This window comes from Haliotis rubra, unplaced genomic scaffold (genome assembly GCF_003918875.1).
Source record: "Haliotis rubra isolate DU_JTF1 unplaced genomic scaffold, ASM391887v1 Scf88, whole genome shotgun sequence".
Classification (NCBI taxonomy): domain Eukaryota; kingdom Metazoa; phylum Mollusca; class Gastropoda; order Lepetellida; family Haliotidae; genus Haliotis; species Haliotis rubra.
In genome coordinates this window covers 2339926-2358300 of record NW_025767612.1, presented here as the reverse complement: position 1 = coordinate 2358300, position 18375 = coordinate 2339926, and the positions used below count along the sequence as shown (strand labels likewise).

The 18375-nt window shown below is 41.1% G+C and overlaps 1 protein-coding gene across 2 annotated transcripts; it reads left to right on the top strand.

The window, feature by feature from the left end:
* The first annotated feature begins 3060 nt into the window (after window positions 1-3060).
* On the top strand, window positions 3061-15432 carry LOC124263395 (kinetochore protein NDC80 homolog). 2 transcript variants are annotated; one of them, XM_046698012.1, is made up of 14 exons: window positions 3061-3123; window positions 4093-4350; window positions 5184-5289; window positions 5662-5748; window positions 6294-6479; window positions 7761-7850; window positions 8269-8362; window positions 8544-8638; window positions 8882-9026; window positions 10005-10210; window positions 10696-11025; window positions 12969-13099; window positions 13635-13737; window positions 14511-15432. In XM_046698012.1, exons 1-14 carry the CDS (start codon window positions 3077-3079, stop codon window positions 14595-14597), a joined length of 1965 nt encoding a protein of 654 aa, XP_046553968.1. In that variant the 5' UTR covers window positions 3061-3076; the 3' UTR covers window positions 14598-15432. The 2 variants fall into 2 exon arrangements, with proteins under 2 accessions (XP_046553968.1, XP_046553969.1); XM_046698013.1 differs by having other exon boundaries at window positions 3080-3128.
* Window positions 15433-18375: the final 2943 nt, after the last annotated feature.

Here is an 18375-nt window from a genome sequence, read left to right as displayed (position 1 = left end):
CTCAGAGCGTCTCAGCGTTGTTTATTTAAAACATTTCAGAGTGTCTCAGCGTTGTTTATTTAAAACATCTCAGAGCGTCTCAGCGTTGTTTATTTAAAGTATCTCGAGCGGTGCTTCTTTTATGAGTATAGTCAACCATACAGCTTTTTATTTAATGAGTACAAGAGGTTTTAATAGAGTCACTTGAGACAACTACACTAGTCAGTAATCTAAACAAGATTCACATTTTGATAGGTGGGAATAGTCTCATGACTTTGATGAGTTTAGTTTTACGCCGCACTCAGCAATATTCCAGCTATATGGCGGCGGGGTGTAAATAATCGAGTCTGGACCAGACAATCCAGTGATCAGCAACATGAGTATCGATCTAAGCAATTGGGAACCGGTGACAGTATGATGACATGTGTCAACCAAGTCGGCGAGCCTGACCACCCAATCCCGTTAGTCGCCTCTTACGACAAGCATGTGTTTTGAAGATCAATTCTAACCCGGACCTTCACGGGTCTCATGATTCAGAATGCAAACACGAAAGGTACTGATAGGTATATTGAGAAATATAAATTACTCAGGGATTTAAGCTTAACATCCTTTTTCAGAATATTTGATGTTAAAATCAAACCGATTCTACTGTATGGTGATCATCATATCTTCACAAATCAGAGCGATTAAATATTGGATAAGGTTATTAAGTATGCCATCCTATACCGTTTACCGAGAAAATGCTATAATATGATGTAACTTTATGACAAAGAAGGGAAACAGAATTGGATAACAGATGTCAAACACCTACTTATTTCAATTGGATTTAGTCATTTTTGGTATGAACAAAAGGTTGAAAGTTCGTCATTGTTTCTAAATACATTCACGCAACTGAATGTATGATGATCACACTATATATTATCACTATTATTACTACATATTCGTACAAAATATAGATCTACTGAAAGGCAAAAGAAATGTCGTAATATTGGAAATGACATTTAAGTATCAATGGAACATTTGAACCTATTTTTTTTTAAATAATACGCCACTGAAATGCAGTACCGACTTTCATCAGAGAAGATAACCCCTCTCCATTGTCCCCCACGACAGTTTTGCCAGGACATCGACAAAACAGGTTCCTGGCTTGGAGACGTCGCCGAATGGTAGGTCACTGACTGGTCGCTGGTGGTTTCCTATGGTCACCAAAGCTGTTTCTCTGGCCCTTGCGAATAGGTCTTGTACGTGTTGATGGACGATATGACGGTCCTGGCGACGTGTTGTTACACGGGGTTGACCACTACGTGGACGGTCATCAGTGCTGCTGGTGGCGTGGTATCGCACCCTAAGACGTTCTATCGTTCGTACGCTGCAACTGAAGTCATTAGCAATGACTCGAGCATGTTGACCAGCGTGCAGACGTCCAATAGCTTGTTGTGGTTGATCTCTCGTTAACCTAGTCATAGCTGCTGTGTTCAGAAAACAAGTGAACGATTGCCATTCAAGCCGGCAATTTATGCCTGAATGCATTTATGATGCACGTGCATCTCGATTTCAATGTTGTGTTTGTGGGAACTTTTCCCTCTCCAAAAACCAAAAACATTTCTAACTTCAATCTCAAACAATACTTTATTGGGCAATGCAGGCTATACGACCACGATTCATGTTTCCTCAAACTTGACTTCTGGTGTATATTTAAAAAAATAGGTTCAAATACTCCATTGATACTCAAATGTCATTTCTAATATTACGACGTTTCTTTTGCCTTTCAGTATATATCTTAGTTTGTATGTTCTTATTTGAATTTGATCTATGGCCCTTTTGACATAAATCTATGGCCCTTTTGATTTTCTTTGGGCCCTTTTGGCTTTTCTTTGGCCCTTTTGACTTTTTCAATTTGGGCCCTTTTGTCCTTTGGCCCTTTTGACTACAAACCGATTGTTGCTAAAACGGCCGGGCATGCCCTCAATACTATCTAAATATGAATCTTTCTAACCTATCGGGATTACACGAAAAAAATGGCTTGCTACGCGCCTGGTGGGCAATCGAACCATTCCGCATGAAGAATGACCACTTTAAAAGGGGCACTGATCCAGAGCGATTGATGTTTCTCGCTAACAGTCTAATTAACAAACCAAGCTGCAAGCTTGTCATTACCTGCTCCCTCGACCGTGACGGACACGGGGACTGGGCTACTGTCCACCTTGGCAAAATTTCTTCAACCTAAACAGTTGGAAGGACATTAGGAAGGATGGATGCCCATCATATACCCGTATTTGAAAATATCCCCTGTAGTTCTTGTTTGATTGTAACAAAGTATCGCAGCATTGTAAGCTTTTAGGATTTTGTAATGCCTGGATGATATAGTGACTCATCCAATTTGATCCTAATTTTGTGCTTTTTATCTCGATATTTAATCATGTCATGTAAATATATGATGTCCATTAGGCTACCTATGATATTAAAAACACAAATTTGATTTATTTGAATCCGTAAACTATACAACCCCACTTTGCCATTGCTAGAAAAATATGAAAATATACTTAGCTAAATAGGTATATACAGTTTTTAACTTAGTACACCGCAAATGCTTACATGTATTTCTTATGCAGCAAAGAAGTTCCGTTCGTATCCTCAAAACAAGGCTATCACACATACAGCTAAAACTGTTATAAGTACTTAACGAGAGCAGAATGTTCGCATTCATAACATACATAAATAATTTTCAGCCCATTTTTCAAAGGATGTTTACAAGCTTTTGTCTCTTCAATTAATCGTGTCGTGATTTATCGTTCATACAAATATAACAGTACTGTGTTTAAAGGTTTCAGGAAATCGGACGGAAAGTGTCACTATCAGTTGTTTCAAAAATATGGGGTGAACAGAATGTGCCATTTGTACCTATTCGACTACAAGAATTCAACTACGAACAGGTACTGCCTTTATGTATCTATAGATCCTCATAATTTCCTAGTACTATTTAAGATTCGTTTTGGGCAATCAGTGGAAAGATTGCTGTTGACTTGAGCGATATTTCGTTCCGTTTGCAAGTTTGATTTTTTTAGAAAGACCGGAAGCGGTTTCACCCCTATTGCGCATGCGCATGTTTAAAAAGGCGGCTGGTTCAATTTTCGTGGATATTCCGTAAGGTTATTTCTTTTCAATATTTCAATATTTCATTACTCTGACTGTATTTGTTAAAGCCGTGGTTTAATTGCACCGCTCGCGCAAAGTGAGAATATTGCTAAATAAAATGACACCGATTTAATTCATACATGAATATTCTATCATCGATGTCATGATGATGTTTACAAACAAAACGTCCGCAATCTGAAAAGGGCACCCCAGGACAACCAGTAGAATGCAACTGTATTAGGCATACGAATTCATACACCACTAATGTGATAAGAAGTTTAAACCACATTTTTTCCCCTCGAAATATAAGTATTAATCGCCGTTAGTTTCAGTGAATTGGTTTGTCTTGAACAATCTGGACGTTTGAACACGTCATCGCAGATGAATTGTTATGCTTTGTAATTTACATTGAAACACACGGAACTGGATTAAATTTGAGGATAAGAATGTGTAGAATGAGAAAATATAAAATAAGGACACATGATGAGCATTTGTCTTAATGCTTTTTTGTATATAGAAGAAACCAATTTCATAAAATATCCATTTTGGATTTAAAATGATTATGTGTGTAAACAAGCTCAATCAACATGATCAAGTCCAATGCAATTGTCATGACATGCTCCACAACAGTTTGTTATTTCACCTGGTTATTGCATACACAGTAAACATAGACAACTGTTTATTTGGGTATGAGCCAGAGGGGACACTGTTGAGCTTTTTGATCATTTGATTGCTTTCATTTACTGTCATCACTTTTTACATTTTTATTCCAACATTTGTCAAGAATTGTTTTGAAGCTCTATAACAGTGATGTACATTTTTGGAGTGACACATTTTGTATCATGATTTGTATCTCACAGTTAAGCATATTCAATGAGTGAATAGATGTCTGAACAACTTTAATAATGTATATGGTTAGATGATTTAAAAAAAATTAAATCGCACTGACATTGGAAGCTCTTTATTGGTTTCATATAGGTACAGATTGGATGTAAACATGATGCGGAAGTCCAGTTTGGGGGGCCGACCATCTCTAGCAGGGCCATTGCGAGTGAGGACTGATGATAACGTGAAGCCGTCCAGCAGCAGACAGTCATCAGGATGTGGGCTATCATCTGGAAACAGACTGTCAATAGGAAGCAGACCATCACTGGGTGGAAGGCCATCAATAGGACGGGCTCAGAAGCCAGTGTCGCGATACAGTGCATATCCTACCACTGCAGGTCAAAAGAGAAGGTAAGCACTGTATTGAAATGTTTGCCAGAAATGTTCTTCACATATTGTACCCATGTGGGGAATTGAACCGATGTGATGAGCAAGCGCTTCAACAACTGGCCTACCCCACCGCCCCTGGTGGCCCCAGAGTTGGTATGGTTAAAGTAGCTGTAAACATGCTTACTATTATGTCTATCACGTTTATGTTCCATGTGTTGGGTCTGACAGCTACCAGTTGTCACTGTTTCCAACTCCAAAGGAATGATAAGTACCATTTGGGCTCAAACAGGGCTCCAGATAAGGGCCGTATCGGCGTATGTACGAGTACAAAATATGCACGATACAGTAGGAAATAATTTAGAAAACGTAGCACATACGCACTACAGCAATGCTGTATGGTCTTAGAATCATTTACAGACGTATTTATCTTAAAGAGTATTGTTTTATTGTTTATTGACCTGTTTACACAAGACTAGCAATGTTGTGGTGCATATATGAAACGAAACACAAGATTACTGATACGCCATTAAATTCCATTCAGTACTCAAAATGTACTCTTAAGTTTATCCAGTACTCCTATAATGAAAAAAAAGGAGTACTGATACGCCATTAAATTCCATTCAGTACTCAAAATGTACTCTTAAGTTTATCCAGTACTCCTATATTGAAAAAATAAGGAGTACATACTCCTGATGTTGAAAAATTATCTGGAGCCCTGCTCAAAGATGTGCATATTTCAAGGAATGGGGAAAACTTTTACAAGTCATTCTGAAAGTAATCAGATGGGTGTATCATGGTATATTTGTGTAGTTGTGTACAGAATGGTTGTATTAGCTCATCCATATTTTATTCAGACATTCAAGTGGCATCGGAATCCGAGGTCGCACTGATGTACCGAAAGATCCAAGACCAATATCTGACAAAAGTTTCCAGCACAAGATGATTAGGCAGCTCCTGGAGGTATTTATAGTATTATAAGTAGTGATGTAACAATTCATTGCAACTATCAATGCCTTACATTTGTCTTTTAGCCAAAATTGACTCTACGCCATGCATGGTACATTACTTGTACACTGAAAATTGTGAAATATTAATAATTATACGTTTGATACGCCAGCCTCAGCTAGTTTAAGCAAGCCTGTACACTAAGATTAGGACATAATTGTGTTGGATAATGAATAATATGAAATATGAATCCCTAATTTTGTCCATAACTTTGACAAAAAGAAAGAAGTGAAATGTTTGTGGCCTAAAGTCTTGAAAAAATGCTTTAAATATTGGTCTTTGTGATGATTGTGATTATTTTAATTTAATTATAAATTTTGATTTCAGTGGCTCACAGATAAGGGCTATTCACACCCTATCTCACAGAAGATCCTTGTATCACCACCAAGTAAAGAATTTTTTAGAATATTTGAGGTAAGAAAGTTTTAAAATGTTTAAACCTGCTTCTCTGTTCGAAGACAGCATTACTTAGATTGTAAATATATAACATTTTGTATTATCATGATTGTATTCAAGGAAAACTTTTCACCTGTGATTTAGCATTGCTCTTCATTTCTGACATATTATAATATCATTATCAGTCTATGACTTGAGTCACAAGTCCAAAGCCTGAATCCGGCAAAGAATGTTAGGCCAAGCAAGATCAGTTGATACTAGGCAATATAATAACACCATAGGACCATGTTCAGGTTAGAAGCCTTAAGTTTGTTTTGGTTGAGACTTCAATCTGATTAGTATGATGGTGAGGTTAACTGTAACCATGGGGCAGTGGGGTAGCCCAGTGGTTAAAGCGTTCACTAGCCATGCCAAAGACCTAGGTCTGATTCTCCATATGGGTACAATGTGTGAAGCCCATTTCTCGTGTCCCCCTGCCGTGATATTACTCACTCACAAACTATAAACATTCCTTTCTGTGTCTTGGTCACATGTTTTGTTTACCAAACAAATGTCTGTTCCAGTTCCTTAATGGTCACCTTGAACCCAAATACAAGATTGGTCCAAAGCCAGAGGAGGAAATCCCCAAGATTTTCAAAGTTTTGGGCTACCCGTTCTCCATCTCTAAGAGCTCCATGTTTGCCATTGGCAGCCCCCACACCTGGCCCTACCTCCTGGCAGCCCTCATCTGGCTGGTGGAACTCATCAAGGTATACCTTGCTGTTGCCGTGGCCACCAAGCGGCATAAAGCTATACTCGCTAGCATGCTCTTACATTCACTCACTCGCTCTCACATTCACTCGCTCCCTCTCACATTCACTCGCTCCCTCTCAAATTCCCTTGCTCCCGCTCACATTCCCTTGCTCCCGCTCACATTCACTTGCTCCTCTCACATTCACTCGCTCACTCTCACATTCACTTGCTCCCTCTCACATTCACTCGCTCACTCTCACTCTCACATTCACTCGCTCTCACATTCACTTGCTCCCTCTCACATTCACTCGCTCCCTCTCACATTCACTCGCTTACTCTCACATTCACTCTCTCACATTCACTCACTCTCACATTCACTTGCTCACATTCTTACTCGCTCGCTCACATTCTCTCATTTACTCGCCACTCTCACATTCTCACATTCACTTGCTCATTCTCTCACTCACATTCAACCACTCACATTCTCTCACATTCACTCACTCTCACATTCACTCTCATTCACTCATTTGCTCTCACATTCACTCTCACATTCACTCGCGCTCACGTTCACTCTCCCACATTCTCTTACTCGCTCTCACATTCACTCACTCGCTGACTCTCACATTCACTCGTTCACATTCACTCGCTCACTCTCACATTCTCTTACTCGCTCACATTAACTCGCTCACATTCACTCACTCTCACATTCACTTGCTCTCATTATCTCGCTCTCACATTCACTCTCACATTCTCACATTCACTCGCTCACTCACATTCACTCACTCGCTCTCACATTGACTCACTTACTCTCACATTCACTTGCTCTCATTCTCATGCTCTCATATTCACTCTCACATTCACTCACTCGCTCACTCTCACATTGACTCACTTGCTCTCACATTCACTCACTCACTCTCACATTCATTCGTTCACATTCACTCACTCTCACTCAAATTTCACTCACTCTCTCACATTCATTAACTCGCTCTCATATTAACTCACTCGCTCTCATATTAACTCACTCGCTCATTCTCACATTCACTCGCTCTCACATTCAATCACTCTTTCACATTCGCTCTCATTCACTCACTCGCTCTCACATTCAATCACTCTTTCACATTCGCTCTCATTCACTCACTCGCTCTCATTCACTCACTCGCTCTCACATTCACTCACTTGCTCTCACATTCTCTCACTCGCTCTCACATTCACTCGCTCACATTCACTCACTCGCTCTCAGTCTCTCGCTCTCATATTCACTCTCTCACATTCACTCCTCTGCATACGTCTCCTTCCAGATGGGTCAATTCATGAGTGATAAAGCAGGCATTGAAGCTATTCTCTTCCCACACGAGGAAGATGATTTTGATTCCAGTCCAGAGAATAAGGTAACATTTTTCATGTTAACAGCAGTAGAGGCAGTGTGGTAGCCTTGTGGTTAAAGCGTTTTCTCATCTTGCAAAAGGCATGAGTTCAATTCCCATCTTGGTACAATATGTGAAGTAAGGTTTTACTCTGAAGTATATGTCACACTTCCATTTGACAAGAGATTCGATACTTAATTACAAAATTTACATTAATCATGTTCATTAGTATATAAACAACAGTTTGGCAGTGAAACTGTTCAGAAGAATATATCCTTGAAAAGCTATAAATACTGATCACTGCATCCACAATCCTGGAAAATATGTTTGGGGAGATAAATCTTTTGTTTTTCACTTTTCCTTAATGTCAGACATAGGCAGTCCTTTGTAGGTTGGTCATCTTTAACTGTGGTGGAATTATCAGTGTCATTATGTATTTCAGCTGCTGTTTGAGTACTGTGAAAACACCTATGCTGCCTTCTTGTCCGAGGAGGATGAATATGATGCCTATGATGAGGAGTTGTCGAGGATGCTCAGTAAGTCACTTGCATCTTGACTCAGCTGGATAAAGGGCTAGAGCTGAGGCAGTGGTAGATTGTCCTACTGTTATAACTTGAATCAATAGTTGATATATTTCAGTGTAAATGCAGAATTTTGAAAAGTTGATGTTGATTTTATGTTAATGTTTTAATTTAAAGGAATGTTTTTCTCTTGCAGAGGACAAATACCAAGGCACAGGTGGTGGTATTGATGCCCTCATTGCTGAGAACGCAAGGCTCAAGCAGGAGCTGGATCTACTTGAACAGGATGGGGTAAGACAAGAGGACACATTTTTTCATGAGAATTTTTGCACTTTTGTGTATAGCTATGTTTGGCTGATGTTTTTTTATTTATTTAATTATTCTCCAAGTTTAGTTATGCAGTTAATTTGGTTGAAGGCGACTTTCTCTCCATGATTTTACTGTGACAGTCCAGTCATAATGGCTCACAGGTGTGAATGTGCAAGCAGGTGATGCAGAATAAGAATTCACCTACTTACTGACTTTATTTGTCAGGATCGGCTGGTTGTTCTACAAGAGCAGCGTGAGGTTGTGCGGAGTGACATGACACGGTTCGACCAGTACTTGGAGGAGATGTCATCCTACCAACACAAGCTGGAGATCCAGCAGAGGGAGCTGGAAGAGGACAATGGAGGTCTAGGTCAGTGACGTGGGGTCGAGTGGGAGAGGTCAGACATGGCGTGCATAGACCTAGGGTGAGGGTGGAGGACAATGGGGGTCTAGGTGAGTGACCTGGGGTCAAGTGGGAGAGGTCAGACATGGCGTGCATAGACCTAGGGTAGAGTGAGATTGGAGAACAATGCAAGTCAAGGTCACTGACCTTGGGTCAAGTGGGGGAGGTCAAGAGTTGGGTTGAGTGAGGGAGGAGGACAATGCACGGCTGGGTCAGTCACATTGGGCTGCTTGAAGGATAATGACAACATAAGGCCTAGATCAGTGATCCAGGGTTGGATGAGGGCGCTGGGCAATGGCCATTGGGTTTACGTGAAGAGGACAAGTGAGATCCAGGTCAATGGCATGGGGTTGGGAAGGACAACAGAGGTCAAGGTCAGTGACGTTAAAGGGAGGACAATAAATGTTCAGGTCATGGACTTGAAGAGTGGGGAAAGAGGGTCTACTGGGGCTGTGATCTGGTTAGCAGTAGACCTATAGCCATTGTCAGCTGCAACTCATATTTTCCAAATTTCTCTTTACAAATGAGTCCTGACAATTGTTTATAAATTATGGGCATAGCTCCATCTTCATATTGAAGAACCCGTGAAGGTCCGGGTTAGAATGAACGTAAGAGGCAACTAACGGGATCGGGTGGTCAGGCTCACAGACTTGGTTGACACATGTCAACGGTTCCCAATTGCTCAGATCGATGCTCATGCTGTTGATCACTGGATTGTCTGGTCCAGACTCGATTATTTACAGACCACCGCCATATAGCTGGAATATTGCTGAGTGCAGCGTAAAACTAAACTCACTCACTCATATTGAAGATGGTTCAATGTGACTGTCTCTCTTGAATTGACAGGGTTAAATGTTGTATTGACTATTTGCTTGAAGATCTCCCTTGAAATATGCTAGTGATGAGTAAGAATTGTATGTTTGACTTTCTCCGTCCTCACTGCAGAAGCTGAATACAGGTCAGTGGAACAGAAGAACAAGCACATGCAGGCAATCTATGAGACCCAGAACCTGACCCCTGCAGATGTGGAGCGCCTGAAGCTGAACCGGCAGGAACTGCAGCGGCAGATTGATGCCCTGGACAAGGAGATTGAGCAGGTTGACCTTGACAACTGGAAGGAAGAGATGAACATGGCTAAGTCCAGAGAAAGAGTAAGGATGACTTTTTGTTTAGGTTCTTGAGAGGCATATAGAAGTTGGTATTCAAGTATAGGACAAAATATTATGGATGTCAACTTTCTTTATTGTATACACAACGTTTCTGGGCTATTCCTTCCCCTTCGTCGCGGCATCACGTACATAATCATGTCCTGGGAAAACAAACCAATGGTTGATATTATGAGCAAGGTCCTATTGTAATCTGAGTACCCTGATGTAACTTGATGAGTACATTATTATAAGACTGGAGAAATGGGACAACAATATATAAAGTGTTCATTCTAAATAGCAGTATTAATGTTGAACCCGATGAAAGTGAAATTTAGCTCTGATATTGTTTGTCAGCCCCATCCATACCTGCCTCCTTACTTTCACCAGCGTGGTAAACAAACTTTCATTTCAGATTTCCTTTCACATGAAGTTGACAAACCATGTTATAGCAGAAATATTGATGAAAGCATTGTATTTTCTTTTTTCAGATGGAAACGAAGAGCAGTGAATACAATAAGATGGCTCACGGTTTGAAACTTGTCCCAGCTTCAGCTGAGAATGCATGTGGCATTGACTATGAACTGAAGACTTCCTACCAGAACACAATGACTGTTGACTTTGACAGTACAATCAAACCAGCGCTGATGCAGCTGAAGAAACAGTGCAATGTCAGCTTGAATGAGAAGTCCCGACAGTTGTTAATCCAGCAGGATGCCCTGGAGCAGCTGTGTGAGCATGTTACAGAGCATCAGGATGCTGTCAGGGTGATGGAGAAGAATCTCAACATAGCTGACGAGGAGTACAAGACAGAAAAAGAGGTGGGTGGTAGGATCAGAGTTGGGTTTAGATGGCTTGTGGTGCCGGTGGGCTCTTACATGTCTGAGGGAGGAGGTGGGTGGGGGTGGGATCTGATATGTCTCAGGGTGAAGATGGGTGGATCAGGGTGGGTGTGGGTGTGGTATGATCTGATATGTCTCAGGGTGAAGATGGGTGGTGGGCTGATCAGGATGGGTGGTGGTGGGATCTGATATGTCTGAGGGTGAAGATGGGTGGATCAGGGTGTGTGGTATGATCTGATATGTATGAGGGTGAAGATTGGTGGTGGGCGATCAGGATGGGTGGTGGTGGGATCTGATATGTCTCAGGGTGAAGATGGGTGGGTGGGTGTGTGGTATGATCTGATATGTCTGAGGGTGAAGATGGGTGGTGGGTGATTAGGATGGGTGGTGTGGGATCTGATATGTCTGAGCTTGAAGATGGGTGGATCAGGGTGGGTGGGTGTGTGGTATGATCTGATATGTCTGAGGGGTGAAGATGGGTGGCCAGTGGGATCTGATATGTCTCAGGGTGAAGATGGGTGGATCAGGGTGGGTGGGATCTGATATGTCAGGATGGTGGTGGTGGATGATAGATGAAGATGGGTGGATGGGTGGGTGGGTGGTATCAGGGGGTGGATGTGTGTGTGTGGTATGATCTGAGGGTATGTCTGAGGGGTGATCTGATATGTCTCAGGATGAAGATGGGTGGATCAGGTGGGGTGGTATGATCTGATATGTCTGAGGGTGAAGATGGGTGGTGGTCAGGATGGGTGGTGGTGGGATCTGATATGTCTGAGGGTGAAGATGGGTGGATCAGGGTGGGTGGGTGGTATGATCTGATATGTCTGAGGGTGAAGATGGGTGGGGTGGGATCTGATATGTGTGATATGTCTCAGGGTGAAGATGGGTGGGTGGTATGATCTGATATGTCTGAGGGTGAAGATGGGTGGTGGGTGATTAGATGGGTGGGATCTGATATGTCTCAGGGTGAAGATGGGTGGGTGGGTGGGTGGTATGATCTGATATATCTCAGGGTGAAGATGGGTGGTGGTGGGATCTGATATGTCTAAGCTTGAAGATGGGTGGATCAGGGTGTGTGGTATGATCTGATATGTCTGAGGGTGAAGATGGGTGGTGGGGGATCAGGATGGGTGGTGGTGGGATCTGATATGTCTCAGGGTGAAGATGGGTGGATCAGGGTGGGTGGGTGGTATGAGCTGTTATGTCTGAGGTTGAAGATGGGTGGTGAGAGATCAAGATGGGTTGTGGTGGGATCTGATATGTCTAAGCTTGAAGATGGGTTGATCAGGGTGGGTGGGTGTGTGGTATGATCTGATATGTCTGAGGGTGAAGTCGGGTGGTTGTGGGATCTGATATGTCTGAGGGTGAAGATGGGTGGATCAGGGTAGGTGGGTGGTATAATCTGATATGTCTCAGGGTGAAGATGGATGGATCAGGGTGGGTGGGTGTGTGGTATGATCTGATATGTCTCAGGGTGAAGAGAGTGGTGGGCGATCAGGATGGGTGGTGGTGGGATCTCATATGTCTTAGCTTGAAGATGGGTGGATCAGGGTGGGTGGTATGATCTGATATGTCTGCGGGTGAAGGTGGGTGGTGGGGGATCAGGATGGGTGGTGGTGGGATCTTATATGTCTGAGAGTGAAGATGGGTTGTGATACAATCAGGTGGTGTGGTCGATCTGGGTGGCTGCCAATAGCTTTAGAAAGTTTTAGTGATATACTATCATGGTCCAGTTCTTACAACTGTGGGGTATTCATTAAGTCTGAATCTCCATACAAGGCAGGGATAACATTGCAGGAATGCTGCTTAGTACACTATCATGTTTGGTCAAGAAGTATTTTATATTATATATGTCAACTGCAGTATGTTTTTGCAAATATCAAATGCCCATTGAAGAAGTAACTAACCCTTCCATTTTCCAGAGCTATCAGCAAGAGGTTCAAAACATCATGGAAGATATTGAGCTCAAACAGAAGATGTGGGACAATGGCAAGAAGTCCTCGCAACAGTGTCGACAGGAGACACAGAGGGAGTATAAGGATGCAGTCAAACTGTAAGTCTCAAATCAGGGGATTCAAAAACTTTATCGGTCAATAGAAATTAATGTTGGTGGTCACAACTGACTCTGAAGGTAGTCGGTTGATTGCCATTTCACTAGTGTATAAATGTTAAATAAAAGGAGGGGGTCATGGTTCAAATACTACAGCAGCATAAAGCCCTAGATTTTGAAGACTCAATGTTATAATAAGTGACTTTGCTTTTACGCCGCTTTTAGCAATATCACGGCGGGAGACACAAGAAATAAGCTTTACACACTGTGCCCATATGGAAAATCGAACTCGGGCCTTCGATGTGACGAGCAAATGCTTTAACCACTAGGCTACACCACCACCCCTCTCAATGTTATAAGTTACTATTCATTTTAAGTGACTATTCATTAAAGTATTGACTTTTTGTGTTCCTGACAAAGTAAAAAAAATCTGCGTATTAAAATGAATAATATGCTTTGTAAACATTACTCAGGTTTTGAGGAAACTCCATTTGCAATTGAATGAAACTATCATATATGCTTTGTTCTCTTTCTTCAGAGCTGAACAGAGGAAGATTGAATTACTGGAGGAGGAGCAGCAGTCGGTAGAGTTCCTGGACACGGTCGTCCGGGAAGTCGTGGAGCACAAAACAGCTATTTCAGTAAGTTCTAGCATAATTAACTTCCACCATGTTTATTTGCCTTAGCTATCAGCTCCTTATCCATGCTTATGGTTTTCTTTGCAGTGATAAAAGTCGACAGTCTGAATGAAACATATCAAATAAACCTTGTGGTGCTAAGTGAAAATACTATCACGGTATCATTAAATCCCATATCCCCACTAAATGTTGTACGCTTCATCAAATAGAAAGCAAATCTTGTGTGTTATCTAGTTCATTTCCATTACTCCCAAACTCATAAACTGTCACCTTCTATTTTGTTCTTTGTATGTCGCCTCTAACTTTATACCCAACGTTTAATAGTCATCTACATCACGAAAAATTTGTTGTTTGAGTGGTGCAGCTGAAACCTGTGATATGTTTGGATCCTGGATCATGTTTCTAAGTTTGTCAAGCCCACACTTGAGTCAGTCGTCGTTTCGCCAAGTGGTAAACATGCAACACCTGCATCACTCCAGGTTGTCCTCCCACATGAAACTGACCGCCTCTGTGGTGTAGTGGTTAGACAGTCCGCCCGGAGAGTGGAAGGTCGCAGGTTGGATCGCGGACGCTTCATACCAAAAGACGTTAAAATATGGTACTTTTTGGTCCCTGCCTGGCACTCAGCAGTAATGCACGTCGTCATATGAGCGAAATATTCTCAAGTACGACGTTAAATTCCATTTCACCTCACCTCACCCCACCCCACATGAAACTTGCGTGACATGATTTAACTAAACTTTTGTTGTAACTCACTCTCTCACTCTTCACTTCAGGAGAGACTACAAGAGGTGGTTGCTGATACGAAAGTACTCCAGAAGAAAACACAAGAGGAAACAGAGAAGATATTTAGTTATCACTGAACCTTCACACAGGCACCTTTTCATCTGTACACACAAGTTGTTATATAAAACAGCTTCTTACTCATGACAGCAGTGGTTTTATAGAGACAAATCCAAAATGTCACTGTTTGGTCGCCTAGTAGTGCTCTGATACAGCAAGATGAAATATACTGTAAATATCATGTGAGCCTTGTCCAGTGAGATGTGTCCAGACCTGTTCCCGCCATGTAGTGAGTCATCTGCTGCTCCCTACTCATCCAAGGACAACAGTGTACACTGCAACAAGCTGACAGGACATCACCCAGTAGAAACACTGCCTTGTCAACACAGGTGGCCACAGAGCAGGATTGACAACTTATTCTAAAAACATTTATTTTATTCATTAAAATACCATCTTTGTGTGCCTAAGATGCTGTGTTTGCAATGCTGATGCTGCAGTCTAGATGGGTATTAAGAACAACTAAAGAAGTTGGATGTAATCACGACAAGGAGTGTTATGGAGCACAACCTCTTTGATAAAAGCCACTGCCTCCATCATCAAAGTCAGTCAGTTAGTGAAACCATTTCATATTGACTTCCTTTAGTGAAAATGGCAAATTCATGTTTAAACAAACAATGTGTGTCCATTTGCTAACACAATCTGTAGGATGTTTACATAAAACTATGTATATATACTGAAGCTTCCCTTAACACTGTCATTCAATCTCTATGGCATTTTGCCACCCTAACTGCCTATTGCTCTAACACAGCACACATTGCATGCATGAAACAACTAGAATTGTCTATATCAGTGGCCTACTTCGGCTTCAGAGGCAGATCTGTCAGTTGAATAATAAAGTAGTGTACATCAATGTTTCATGAAGAGTTTGTTTTAAATCAGATTTACATCATTTTTGCATACCAGGATCCTACGAGTGAGTGAGTGATTTTAGTTTTACGCCGCACTCAACAATATTCCAGCTATATGGCGGCGGTCTGTAAATAATGGAGTCTGGACCAGACAATCCAGTGATCAACAGCATGAGCATCGATCTATGCAATTGGGATACGATAACATGTGTCAACCAAGTCAGAGAGCCTGACCACCCAATCCCGTTAGTCACCTCTTACAACAAGCATGGGTTACTAAAGATCAATTCTAACCCGGATCTTCACGGGTCCAGTTTCCTATGAATGTGGGTTTGAATCTGAGATTCTACCAGATAAGGATGCTTCAGCACAATACAAGTGCTGGTGAGTATCACAAATATAGTGAGTCCTGCATTTCTTTATGCTTTCGACCTACAAGCTGACAGCTGAAATACTGTTCAAAGCCATGTTAAACTGGACTCTTTCACTCATTCTGATGTTTTTTTTAGGCAGAATGCCTTTTCACAAAACATGGCCCCACATGGATTCAGTGTTAGAACAGATTCCCAGCAGCCAACCCTGGTTGTCAGTTTTGTGTAAAAGGAAAGATTTTGAAAATTCACGTCAAAACTGGAGTCTTTTGTTGGTATATTCTGATTTTGATGAAAAACTATGACCTTGGGCTTTCACATGCTCAACTTTTTTCAGCGTAACTTCTTCCTTCAGCCCTGAAAATGCAAGGCCTATGACCTACAACTTGTGTGACAGATCCAGGCTATAGTGACTCAAACTCTTACAGTGAATACAGATTCAACTTAAAAATTATACATGAAATACAATTCATCAATACTAAGCCTCGGACAAGCAATTTCAGATTCTCATGGATTCTGCATAAACACATATCTCTATCCTTGGCAGTAGGAGCAACAATCCAGAAAGGTTTCAGTTTCCTTGAAAGTTGATAGTGAAATTCTGTCGGAAGGGATCACAGATCTGAATTTTGTGTATAGTTTCTTTACACTGTCAAGGAGAAACCTCTTCTGTTTCTTTATCTTCTGTACCGTGATTGTTTCTTTTTTCCCTGGCGTCATTATACTATTGTCATGTCTTTTGTAGAAGCAGTGGACTTTCTCCATGACAAAATCCTGAAGTCTCTTTCGTTTCATTTATGTTCTTTCAAGCCAGTTCTGGCGAGTTTTGTGTCATTGAAGCTGTTTTTCACTGAAAGAAAGTTCCTTTGCTGCTGCCCGAACAAGGCGGTATTTCTTTAAAATACCACCTGATACAATTTTGCCTAGAACCCCTTTTTTCTCTTTTGTTGCATTTCTCAAGTTTCTTGTTTAGTTCTGCTACAATTCCATAAAGCAAAAGTACATTTTTCTTCACTTTATCAGAAAACTTTGAATTTCCTACAAGACTCTGTACTGTCTTTCATGGGCTGACATCTGTACCATTCATTTCATTTGCTCTGAGCAGCCTTTTATTCAAAATTCTTTGTAGACGCTTTCTGTCAGTTTCTTTAGGTTTTGGAACTGAAATTTCACTTTTGACAGCTCTCTGTATGCCTTTGCTCTGTCTCTCCTTAACCTTTTCCGGCCAACTGTTCGTCTTCCATCTGCTCCTGAGTCACTTTCATTACAGGCTGGGGATGCTGGTGGTGAATTCATTGAAAGAAATTGGTCCATTGCCTTCTGATGAGATTTTCTCGCTTGATGACGATGATAGGCCTTTCTCCATTCTTTTCTCTGATTCTTCTTTGCAGAGTTTGTCATTTCATCTATCATCTTTACTTCGTTTACTTCTTTCAGTTCATGCCATCGTTTCCTTTCTTTTTCTTTATACTGAACAAATGTCTCTGGATTTTCCCTCAGTTTCTGTCTATATCTCCTCATTCTCTCCTATGCTGTTAGTGCCATGTCTCAGAGGCAAATGGACCATCCACAAATGCCACACAAATATCGGTCAAACTCTAAATCGTTCACATCAATATTTTTCCCATAAATATTGTCTGCACATTCCAGATGATATTGTTGTCTACAAGCCCAACAAAAAAGCCATAAGGAGCCATCACTGTCAGTAAGAACTGTTTTGTCTGTACATATAAGCTGCTCCTCTAACAGATCGCTGTTTATTGCTGACTTTTGACACTCGTGACACACCCAAGAAATGTTTTCAATGTCACCCTCTGATGTGAATGCTGCAATCAAAAGAAATGATTAAACAATATCTAGTGTGAAATATGTATAACGCCGAAGCAAATTTCAATCTGGGTGGTCATATTTTCAAAGTAACTCAACTCCGTTACAACGTAATGGAGTTGAGTAACGGAGTTGAGGACACTAGGATAAAATGGGAGATCACTCTGGTAAAACAAATGCTCAGTGTCTTTTTCAGCTTGATAGTGATTCTACATTACATGACCTTTTATCAAGTAAATAAACATTTGTATTAATTTCAGAATGAGCAGAAATGAACTCTGAACGGTGTTGAGAGTGAAAAACAAACTGTACCTACCTCTGACATTGTACAACTTCAAAATTCTCATTAAAAGATGCAAGGTGTCTCTCCTTCCACCAAAAAGTTCTGTGACATCATTTCCTGTTTGCCTTGTGCTTCTTGACTTGAGAAGGCTCTAGTAGTTTCTTATGTAACGGAGTTGAGTGAAACATACGGGACACGCATTTTAATGTGTATAATTGTGAAACCAAGTTATATATGATACATATAAGCGAATATATGTTTTGCCACGTCTATCCTTAGATGCTATGTGATACAAATGAGACTACAGTGGTCATATATGTTCCACATTGTGTAACATTCTTGTGCACGGTCAGTGTGTGACAAGCAGAATTGAGCTAAAACACATGCTTTCCACCCGATATTTTTCTTTTAGTTACCTTTGTTGAATTTAATTTAGACAATTGTTAGGTTTCATAAGTCGTATTTCCTT